Genomic DNA, 12,775 nt, shown 5'->3' on the forward strand with positions numbered 1-12,775 from the left:
AAGGTCACAATGCCCTTATTTGGTCACAGTAAACCTTATATGGTCAGGTGAAGGTAAATTTGTACAGGCCACATCTGGTGCTTTCAGATGATTCAATTTCTTCAGGACAAGCAATATAAGGGACGGAAAAGGATCCAATGTTGCGGAGGAGGAGAGGTCAAATATATTGTAAAATACATCCCCTGTGACAGGTCTTATACAAAACATGATTCCTTTAACATGCTTTTTGTAACGATATATTGATGAATTAAATGATGGAATAAACTACATAATACTTGGACTCAAACAAGTTATTAAAAAGGAACATTTTAGTTTATTACATTGTTGAATGTAATTGTTGCAAATCCGGACGGCTGTAGTTATTTATAAGATGGAATGTCCTTTGAAGATCCAGTCTCCACTGGGGCTCATAGAAAAAAAAACTACTTCTAAACCAATACAGCCATTTTCACTATTGTAAGTAAGCTGATGTTCTGTAATTATGGACCTATTCACATGAAAGAAAAACTGTCAGAAAGCTGAATAATTTATAAATAACTTATAAATCAGAAGTTTTGATATTTTCTTCAGAAACAGCGAATTTTCGAGTGCTATATAGGCCCCTGCTCTACATCTGAAATTATAACGTCATTAAATTCAAAAATATGATCGCAACGTATTCATAAATTTTGGAATAATGAAAAATTAGGACCAGAGATGGCCAAAAATTTTACTCAAGTACAATTTTATTACTTCAAAATAACATAAATCAAGTAGAAGTACAAAGTTGTGATCCATGAAATTACTCTATAATATATTATAATATCTGAAGGAGCATTGCAGGAAACACAAATGTTCAAATAATTTCATGTTATCAACATAAAGCTTTTGTCACACTAACTCTTACTTACCATCTTACTCAGTGCGGGAAGAGTAACCTCATCTTTTACTCTGCTAATAGTACTGTTACAACATTAAAACACACACACACATAATATATTAAATATTAGTATGAATAAAAGTATGCTGCTAGAAAAATGCTCTGAAAATATTATACTTTTGATTTGTGAAAAGTCCTCGTAATGTTCCTTGGGCTCTGAGTTTGTTTATGGTCTGGTTTGGGGCTCAGAGATTGAAAAGTGGAACTTGGATCTTTAGTCATTCTTTTCATTTATTACTGAACAAAAATAACAGTGTTTTTAGTTGACAAAAAAATCTACTTCTGTATGGATATAATTTTAGTAGTATTTTTAGTTGTGTTGTAATTACTTTTCATTTAGTTTTAGTCAGCAAAAATATGAAATTGAGTTAGCAGTCCTCCTGTCCCTATCCCTCACATTTGCTCATACTCCCAGTATTCTTCTTACATCATAACCTCTAACTGCAGTGACTGTAAAAGTGTCTGGACTGAGTGAGTTCTGCTGGTGCATGGGTCATGATGACGGTGGTGAGGCATGGAGCTCACTCATTTGCTCCACTTCAAGGGCCTGTCAGTCAAATCTCCCCTCCCTTCTCTCTCTAAACTCAGTCCTGTTCTTATCACATCCTCTCGAGTGAGTATGGAAGTTATGATTTATGATAGACCTAAACCAAGGATATCAAAAAGCCCATTATACGGCTCCGCTGCAGTTTCACTTTTACGAGTCAGATCTTGTGCTCCTGGCGACCGCTCACTCCACTCTGAGGTTATGTCATCAAGGCTGCACACTCCAGCCTCATTCAGAGCGGTGAGAGCATAAAGTGTATTTCATGGTCCCATTAGATCATGTTAAGTCTGTTAAATAGACATGGTAAATCCTAATTAATCTTCACTAGAACTAATTGCAAGTCAGTACATACTTAGAGACAGCATTTACATTTAGATACAGTTATTCTAAATGAAGATCAGTATACTAATAGTCACTACAGTGATTTATAGTTAAGACCTGCTGGTGGCTCAGTGGCTGAGTTATAGCGTATATGCAACGAGGTACTAATGTTGTATTGTGAAATGTAATATTCTTTCTTTCTTTGGACTGGAGACACATAAACGTGCAACAGAGATGAGACTCCAGACCAATGAACTCCTTTGTTTCACATGCGTCATTGAAATAAACAAATCTGATCTGAGCAAAAACCATACCCCATGTTGTATCCCAATAGCAATAAAATGCATTTCTTTGAAGCCGCATAGATTTGCATGGCAGTCTTCAACCCATTTACCTACTCCGCAGGGACAGAGTCATAGCACACCCAGTGATATTTAATACAAAGCAAACAGGAAGAGAAGGTGCCACACAATCAGCAGGGGGTAAAAGATAATGATGGACATAAGGGGCACAATAGCAAAATTTAAATATTGTAACAGCAAGTACCCTTTCACACAGCAGTGTTGCCCATTAATAGAGGCGACTATGGTGACCCAACATAGTCTACGTCATCCAGGCATGTTTCAGTAATTTAGCTATTTCTCCTGGGCCTTATTCGAATCTCCCTTATGGTTAGCTGTAAGATTCTGTGCAATACTCAGCCCACAAGTCCATGGCATCCATGCTCCTACAAGACAATTCTTCTTCAGTATATAAAAACATGATACTGTACGCAACAACTAGACTAACCTGATGCAATATTCAGAAGATTTGTTAGTGAGATACATGTTGAATGTGTTAATAATACTGTTCTGAAGGAAGAGTGACTTAGCAAGGAGAGCAAAGGGAGGGAGACTCATAGCGCCAAAAACGAAAGTTTATTGAATATGTTAATATAATATTTTCAGTGAATATAGCACTTTCAAAACAATAAAAGGAAACATATTTGATGTGTTAGCAGTTAATACCCCATAGAAGTAAAAAAAAATCTCTTTAGAACTAAATATAGACAATAAACATCACTTATAGCACAAAATTCATATAAAATGAAATTATTCAAATCGTAATTATTTGTGCCACCATAGTCTCCCCAGAATCTATGGGAAACACTGCACAGGGAGATAGTCTGGCACACTGTGCAGTGCGTACATACCTCGTAGGTTGCGTATGAAGTCATCCAGGCCCATCTTACGCTGGGGCTTGATGTTTGGGGAGTACATGTCTGTGTTGAGGAGGACCACGGCGAAGGCCAAGATGAAGATGGTGTCCGGGTTATGGAACTGCTGCACCACGTCTGGGTTACACATACAGTACCGCTGGCTGAGAGGGACAAAAAGCACAACAAACACATGTCAAGGAATATACTGTACACAGACTCACTTATTAAAATTTTATTTTAGTGAAGTCAAACTGAGAGTATCCCTATTGTAATATTATTTTATTCTCTAGTCTATCCCCATCAACATTTTCTTGCAATCTGCGCTTTCAGTTTTTTCCATCTGAATATTTAACATTTTAGCTTACATTGAGAAATGTCTGGTTCTACTACCTTTCATCATGGTAATGACTTTTTCTATTGGAAATGATTTCATATTCTTTGGTAAGATAAGACTTTCCAAGTGACTTTGTGCTTAAGCCATTTTAATGTGGTGTTAGATACATTGTAAATACGGCTTTCTAAGAAGAAGTTGCACATGAACACTTCCAAAGTCAAAAGTAAAAAAGTCACAAAATAGTTCACCCTAACCCTAACAACTAAAATTGCAAGATATTTTATAATAAGTGAACATTAAGGGATAACTCTATAGGCAATAGGTACTGCTCAAAACATTGAGTCAAAAACAGATACAGTGTGTTCTCAGCATCCCACCAATAGCACATGAATGCAACACGGTCACACTTCACACAGGTCAAAGGTCACACAGGTTGGTTGAACAAACACTGCCGTTGAAGAAATCTCCCATCCCAACTGGCCGAAATGCACATGACAACAGCATTAGACTGTCCTATTACATCAATACTAAAACACACACCATATTTTAACAGTATCCAGTCTTGATGCAGTACTTATAATTGTGAAAGTGAAAAGTGAATGAGTACTTTTAACTTGTACATGATTGAGTAGTGTTGTTTTAATGTTACCATACTCTTACAGCAGTACTGGTACATATTTATAATGAGATAAACCAAACCGCACAGCTGAATGTGCTGACTCACTTAAATTAGAAACAATTGCAACCCTCCTTCGCTGATTACATTATTAAAACGGGGGTATTTACCTTTATGGGGTATTACCTGCTCACACATAGCATATTTAGATCACCATGTTACCTCTTGTTGTTTTGAAAATGCTATATTTGCCAAAAACATCATATTAACATGATTCAGTTTCGTTTTTAATGCTCCATCCTTTGCTCTCCACACTGGTCACTCCCCCTTTTGAGACAGCACTATACAATCAGTGCAGCATGCATTCCGCTAATGAAACTACTACACATCGCATCAGGTTTGAGAAGTTGCAGTGTATTGTTTTGTCTCATGCTTTTGAATATTTATGAAGAATTGTCGTGTGGAAGCATGGGTGATGTTGGCTTATGGGTTTTTGATGAGGGAAAAACATTCCCACATAACAAAGCTAAAAAAAAATCTATTATGCATAATACCCCCTCTTTAAAGATATAACCTGCAGCATACAGTGTAGTTTAGTTTCATTTTATTCATCCATATATGTTAACTATAACTACAAGTGTAGTTATAGTCAACAAATTACCAACCATGGTTGGTTTGAATTTCCCTACAGTTTGCATTCTGCTTAGTCTGTGTTATTGTGTATAAAGTGAATTTCCTTGCCCACACCTGTTTTACATTTGCAGTACCGGTGGCTACAAGGGACAAAAAGCACACAAGGCACAATAACAGATGGTGAGATAGAGTAAACACAAACAGGATATACTGTACAGTGTGTTTGGCATGACTTGGCTAAGGATGCTAACTGATAGCTTCAGATAAGCCTGGGGAAAATAAGAGTGAATCAGAACTAAGTCTTATCAGTGAATTATAATTGGTTTATAGAGATACAGCCCAGCTAAATAAATGCAGGTCTATAAGGCAGAGATGAGACTACACACCTGATGCTTTGGTACCAGTGCCAAATCTAACTTCAGAATTAGATAAGCAAGTTTATATAATTTTAAAGAGTGACAAAGAATGAGATTAGATTTCTCATGACTATTCATTTTAATTAGGAACAGGGACAAATGAGCAGAAACATTAATCTGAGCAGTCAAAACTTTGGGTCGGGGCTGTCGCTGACAAATTTGAGTCTGACAATTATAGTGAAGCGAAACTGAGATTTTGATGAAAGGGGACATGCTTGATTTGATTCACTAATAGATTAAGATATGTGACCAGTTTAGTAATCTTCATCATAATGAGTGGTTCAGAGTAACACATTCCCCAGTAGGGCTGAACGATTTTGGCAAAATACCTAATTGCAATTTTGCTGACAAACCTTGTAATTACTATTAGATTAGCAATGTTTGTTTCCATAGTTGGATTCTGCTCAAAGTCCACATTTTACAGAGGGGGTATTCTATTTTTATGGGGCATTAAGATAGGACATGTTGTTGTTGAATAATTGCAGTCTTTGCTATTTGCTAATTGCATCCATTCAAACTGCAATTTCAATTCGATTGCAATTAATCTTGTAGTCCTATTACCCAGCCACAAAAGCAGTTGAGTCCACAGTGATACAGGTAGAATATGCAAACTCCACGTTCAGGAATCTAAGCCAGTGTCTCTTCTCTGAGCTCGAGGACAACTCAGATTTATCATGTTTCAAAAAGAAAAAAATGAAAGATTGCGCTTTCGATTTGAAAGACATTCACATCCTCACAGAGCAAAAGAGCATGTTGTTAATAAATAACTTATAGGACAATTAATAATAATAATGCTTTTGTCTTACATATTATATATTTTCCAGATGGTCAGAGTCACTTTACAATTTAGTACATTATCCATTCAGTCCACAAATGATGTGGTATACTACTATTGTAGCCACAGCTGCCTAGGGGCAAAAGTGAGGCTGCCAAGCACCAGCACTCACACACCACTTTCATACCAGGCAAAATGGGTGAAGTGTCTTGCCTAAATACACAAAAAGGTTTTGCCACTGGCGCCCCACTGTGAGCATTGGTATTCCCAGCAGTCTCCTGTCCACATAACCAGGCCTGGACTTATTTAGCTTCTGAGACCTGACAAGATCAGGCCTTGACAAGGAGATCTGGCCACAATAGTGACTGATACAAGTGACAGCCTCCACAGTATCACTATCAATAAGATGTGAACACACTGCTACATTCTGGCTTAGATTTAGATTGATTGTGGGGTGAGAGAACTAACCACTTAAGCTCTGTGCCAAAAGTGTGGTCAGAGAACTTTTATCTGTCCCACAATGGGGAAACGGGTCTTCTTCATTGTATTTGGTAATTGCAGTTTGATAAAGAGGGAGTATGACACTTACATGGGCTATTAATTACACATATTAAGATCACCTTTAATTGTTGTGGAAATGCTATGTTCGCCAAAACTACTAAACTAAAACTTTAATAAGTTTAAGTTTCACTGAAACTAATTAAAGTTTGTGGTGGGAGCATGGGGAGTGCTGCAGAGAACTGGTTATCTAGGCTTGTGGGCTGAGTCTTAGACAAGACCTGTGATGCTGCTAACTGAAATCAAGGTTCAAAGAGTGCCTGGGTAAAATTGCAAGATCACTCAAACATGCACAAATGATTCATGTTTTTGATAACAATATTATAACATGGTAAAAAGCCCCCCAAAAAGTCTATTTAGCACAACACCCCTTCTTTAAACATAACAGAACTTTATATACTTCAACTATTTTTTTTGATAAATAATAACAACAGTGAAAGTCCCATGCACACACACGGAGATAAAGAGCCACTACGACAATTTTGCTTTGCAATAGTGGACATCTCTGGTAAATTAAAACTGAAATAAAAATATAAAATTCAAACACACATGGACAGCTTTAATTCTCAAACTCACTTTGTAAATTCCACCCTACAGTAATCAAATGAAGTCTGATCATCTGTCAGCCACTCAGAGTTCATATAAGAATTCATATGAGATCTCTTTTGCCTTTGTTTCTGATAAATAGAACCTTTTAGCAGTAATTCAGGATAGAGTCCTTTTGGCATTTCCTTCAGGGGGCTCTGCCTGCTTGTTCTCACTGATTTATAGAGTGAGCTGAGCGCAGATGTGAAGACCAGGGTTATCAGTGGAGTACTCTACAAACCTCTACAGGGGCTGGAAAACTGAATATAGTGGTGTGGAGAGCTGACAGTCACAGAAAATGATTTTGTACAAGTCAGATTTCACTACCTTCTGTCTTTGAGAACAGTGCCATGGTAACACAGGGCACTACCTAGATTCTTGAGAAATTGTAATGTGAATAAGTAAATGGACGTTGAAATACAATAGTAGTCCTATGTACTGCCTGAATATTTTTAACATCTAAAACATCTACATCTAAAAGTGATTCTACTCAATATTCTCCTCAATTATACTGTGACATCTATAATCACCAATCTGTAAAATAGATTCATCAAGACAGTCATTTACTTTTTTCTTTAACTAATATGAAATCTCATCAATGACTGAGCAAATGAGAATAAAAAGTAATTTCTATCACAGTAAAACATGAACTCTCAGAACCGAAATTAATTGGCCTAATACCTTTTAATTAAAGGTACAATATGTAACTTTCTGGAGGTGGCACAACACCTCCATGGAAATTTGAAAGTTAAAACCATACTTTGGAACATTTCCATGGAGACAAACAGAGGGAGGCTCTTGTGATAAAAAACAAAATGAAAACATACTTTTATATTAGTGCATTTTTGTTCTAACAGTTACATACTGTGGCTTTAATATTACAATGATTAATATTCCATATTTCACACCCCAAACCCCAACAATCAGAAGGCTCCCGCTTGACATTTTCCATCAATATTGACACATGGGTCAAATACAAAGGATGATGTCTTTGTGGAGTCAAAAGGTCTACCTGAACCTTGTGTCCTTCTAAATCATTTTAAGCATCTCTAGTGTGTGCCCTGTGTATGTGCCAGTCTGCTCCTTTCATTCAGAAGTCTCCGGTCTGTGTTACATAAGGAGTTCTATTTAAACACCCGTTCGCCCTCCCTCTTCTCCACATGTGATCCAGCTGGCACAGAGGCCACTTGTACAAAGCACTATTTAAACAGAAGTACGACCATGCTACGCCGCGATGACATAACCACTGTTACGTAACACTGTGGAGGAGATGTGGCGGTCCGGTACCATGCACTCACTCACGAGGAGAGAGGAGGGGGTGCTCCTGGTGCATCTGAAATCGGCTGCACCCTAGGGAGCCGTGATGGAGTGTGATTAGCTGACGAGCGCAGCGGGAGGCTCTGATTGGCTCACGGATCACACCCACAGAGTTGGGAAGCACTACAAGGCAAATTCTACAATTCAAAATTTTTTTTAACATGTGTAAAAAACATGCAGAAGGATAAATTAGCAACTAGATTTTATCACTGATACAGACCTATGGAAATGAGGCTGCCTTGCCCAAGGACACAATGACTGGTTGGAGCTGAGATCAACTGTTTGGTTAGTTAATCACTGAGGCACTGTTCTAGAGGTCAAAATAAGTTTGCTAGGTTCTGTCTGAATCTAATTATAAAATGTTTTATTGTCAGAAACCTAGGTTTGTTTTTAATATTTATGACACTAAAAAGCAAGTACAGCACTTTTAGTATCTCTTTACTCCAGTTTACAAAAACATGCATTATTTTCTAGATTGCTGTACAATGTGCAGCAATTTACAGAGTGACACAAGCACAAATTTTCCTCCATTTGCTCCAAAGCAACCCTCCACTTTCTTACATTCACAAAACTATACCTGCCAACTCAACTCTCATTATACAATGACTGTGTGACATTTGATATTCATAAACATAAAGAAAAGAAAAAATGTCAATGTTAATCTGCAGTTTTTATGATATTTCTAGTAGGACTGCTGACCTTGCCATCATTTCAAGTGATCAGTTGTTGTCCTTTTGGATATTTCTCATAAAAATTATTATATTATAATAAATATACTGCTTATTTCCATGGAGATCTTAGCTTTGCCTGGAATATTCTACAACATGGCATTTAATCTCATTAATCTCACAACAGTTCCTTTACAGATGTATTAAATGCTCAAAAATATCTTGAAAAATATTCAATATTTGACTTAGGTTGAGATAAATATATTTAAAGTGGGACTAAACACCTACACTCCGCCCACAACCACATTTCATATAGAGCTGCTAAACTGGGCAGTACCTGCCTGGAGGACTGAAGGGGAGACTGAGGGAAGGAGGGGGTAGGGTCAGGGGCAAGAAAGAACAATGTCATTGGTCTAACAGGTCTACACTTCAGACTCAGTCCCTGCAGCCTTGTGTTTGTAATCAGAAACACCTGGCTGTCCTGTGTGATGTCATCAAGATATGGTGCAACATTCAGGACAATGAAGCAATCTCCATGGAGACAGGCAGGTAATGGCCCCTCCATCAGAAAAATGACATAATGCACCATTACATTTGAAAATAAGATCATTTGTAAAAACAACTAGTAATTATAGCATATTTATTTAAATGTACAGTCCTAGCGGCCAAAATCATTATTCATTGCCTTTGATGAGTGCTCGCTTTACTTTTCCCCCTGTATTATTTTTGTTAAACTTTAGTTCCGCTCCAATTAGAAAAACATACATTTGCCTAACTCTTACTAATCCCATTATAAGTGCAGCTATTAATTAACCTCTGTTCACAGTGGGCTGCTGCTGGCTATCACCTGGGCTGCACCTTCATTATCCTGCCCACATTATGGAACCAAATGCAGAAATCAGGACTTAGATTGCACCAAATGGGAAACGACTAAAAGACAATAGGTATAGATTATAAACGGGGTTTGTAATATAGGATGTAAGTAATTGGTTTGTGGGCTGAATGTTAAAGGTGTCTTGCTTAATTAGTGGGTGGTTGTATGCCTTTGTGTTGACATTGTGAGACGAGCCCAAGGGGAGGAATGGTGGACATCAGGATGAAGAAGGCGTCCGATAAAATGTGGACGTTTACCAGGAGAAGGGAAAACAATAATGAACGTTTTATCGGCTTTGGGTCCACAGGGAAGTGGGCACATATTTGCGGAGCGTTTCAAGGACGGGAGATGCCGGGAGATTACTGCACTGTGGACTCCAAAAAGACAGGAAATGTCACTTATATCGAATCATAAAAATTTATCTAGGGCTATTTGAAGTTTATATAGTGCAGTTGATGTGGAAAGAGAGTGGAAATTACTACTTACTGAACCACACTCCCTTGACACTACTAGATACATCTAATCAGTATATACAGAAAGTGTTTATCTGTTAGCATCAGCTTGATACTAGTCATGCTGGTGAATAGTTAAAATGGTTCATGCTTTACTCTCAGCCGTCAGAGGGTGCCAGATACCAACCTAATCCAAATATTCAAAAGGAAAGTAAAGGATATTTATTTTTATTGAACTTTAAAGGTGGAGTATATTTTGTGTGGATATTGTAAAAGCAGCACTTTATGACTAAATGAGACCACTGTGCACTGGCTATAGCTAATAATACATTATTTTTTATTTCTCCTCAACCTGGAATTAAGCACCGAAAGCAGTACTCTGTTTCGCTGTGCTTGAGCAGTACACTCCTATTTCACTCCGCTGTCCTAAAAATGCTGCTGTAAAGCTGTGCACACAAACGACTACTGAATTTATCATATGTGGATATTAAGAATTTGCTATAGCAATAGGGTTGTGCTACACTGATATAAATATTTCCTCTAAAATGATTTTGAATGTATTGTAAGGCATCATAAGAATAATATTTACAAAAAACTTAGGTATAATATAATTAATACATATAATAATGTTTATAAAAATGTTTTAAGATCAGGATTTCCTTCAGGAGCATTAAAGGCACTGTAGCTCTTAAAAACGTGAAAAACAGAACGGTTTACGGTGGTCCAAGGTTATTACTCACTTACATGTGCATTCTGAGCATCCTAATTTTAGTTACTGCAATGAACTTTAAATAATTAGATGCAGACAGCATGTAGTGGACATATTTTGACCTCAAGAGCTGCTTAGCCTTAGATAGTATAACTGTACTGAGACAAGACAATTGAGAGGACATAGAAATATAAACTCTTTTTGTATAGAGGCAGCTATTATATGCAATAAGGCAAGATATTGGAGGGCATTACATCACCTAAATCAACTTCTAGCCTAGACTATTCAAATTGTGATCGTGATTGCAGTTAATCTTGTAGCCCTAGTTAGAACACTTTTCAAATAAACATAAATTAGCTCCTGTTGCTGAACACTGTACCAAGAGTGGCAGTAAATCCAGCTATTGACAGAAAAGTGGGGCAGAGCAAAGTATGTGACTCAGCCAGACAAAATATAGCAACACAACCGGAACACATAGATTTATCCCGCTTTGTATCAATACTTCTTGCTGCTTGTGATCTGAAGAAGATATTGCCTTGCTGAAGCCCTCTAAGCTAACGTACTTAGACATGATTGTTACCTCCGTCTGTTTAACGAAAAGTGTCATAGAGGCCACATCAAACTATAGCCTTTCACTTTGGGTTGTAGCTTTGAGAGTGAGACACAGTAAATCAGTTCATATCCTCAGCTCCTCCTCTTCATCCCCTCCTCCTTCTCTTCCTCTCCTTATCTTCCTTCTCTCTCTCTCTCTCTCTGCTAACTCATGTGCTCTTTTAAACATTTATTCCCTCCTTTCTCTGTCCAACACCTGTCCTATCTGACGTCCTTTGTCTCTGACCACTTTTTTGCACTAGTCACTTCACATTGCATTATTCACTGACTCATCTCACACTCTGGTGGTAAAAGCCATTCTCAGCTTATGGCTTTTTCAGATATAGGGCTGCATTAATATGGAAAACTTCAGAATAACAAAAAAATATGTATAATAAAATATTCAAATTATTATTCAAAATTTCCACATGATGTTATTAAACTAATCTATCTCCATGGAGACAAGCAGGTGTTGCTACCAGGCCATCTTACAGGCCAGATCTATATAGCAGGGGTCATCAAACTTCGGCCCGCCACGCCCCTTTGGCTAGCCCCCTAGCCCCTCTGCCCCCCACCACTTGAGCTGGCCCTAGGAGGCAATCCTCCTAGGGATTGTCATGACCTATTTTTTTTTTATTACGTTCTGGCAAATAATAACATGCCTGCATCTTGTATTTTGTTGATTTTGTCAATTAAAAAATTATGTTTATATGAAGCATTTATTTAAATAATTATATGACGTTTGCCACCGAATTTGCAGTTGAATTTTAGTCACGAGACAAGCTCGAGATCAAACAGTGACAGTCAACGCACGTAAAGCGGTTTTCAAAAATATAATCTGTGCCGACAGTACGAAACCCACCACACACAAAGAGTAGGCTAGCTTGCGAGGGCAAACAAGGGAAGTTAGGATTTGGTGAATGAAAGGTGGACTGGCTGCTCAACAGCATGTATTCCCTCGTCGGTCTACCCGACCCTGGCCCCCCCCATCACAGTCAGGAGCAATAATGTGGCCCCCAGAGAAAAAGGTTTGGTGACCTCTCCTGTAGACAGAGGTATTTTTGAGCAAGCTATGCAAGCTACATATTTAATGCCATACTATGCAACACTCCAGGCAAAGCAGCAACATCTCCACTGACAGCCAGGTGGCAGACCTCCCTCCAGAAAAGTTACACAGTGCACATTTAATACACTGCAGTATGCAATGCCAGTATGGAATTGTGCTGTATACATTTATTATATACAAAAAATTGCATTTACAT

At 37.8% G+C, this 12,775-nt stretch overlaps 1 protein-coding gene across 1 annotated transcript in view; it reads right to left on the reverse strand.

Moving 5' to 3' along the window:
- The window catches only part of iqsec3b (IQ motif and Sec7 domain ArfGEF 3b), a 66,488-nt gene that overhangs the window by 8,112 nt on the left and 45,601 nt on the right, over window positions 1-12,775 (reverse strand). The window contains exon 9 of the mRNA XM_020934754.2: window positions 2,980-3,146. Within this exon, the coding sequence (XP_020790413.2) occupies window positions 2,980-3,146 (167 nt within the window). The remainder of the gene's footprint in view (window positions 1-2,979; window positions 3,147-12,775) is intronic.

This window comes from Boleophthalmus pectinirostris, unplaced genomic scaffold, assembly GCF_026225935.1.
Source record: "Boleophthalmus pectinirostris isolate CB_2022bp ecotype Guang Dong unplaced genomic scaffold, ASM2622593v1 HiC_scaffold_2, whole genome shotgun sequence".
Classification (NCBI taxonomy): Eukaryota; Metazoa; Chordata; class Actinopteri; order Gobiiformes; family Gobiidae; genus Boleophthalmus; species Boleophthalmus pectinirostris.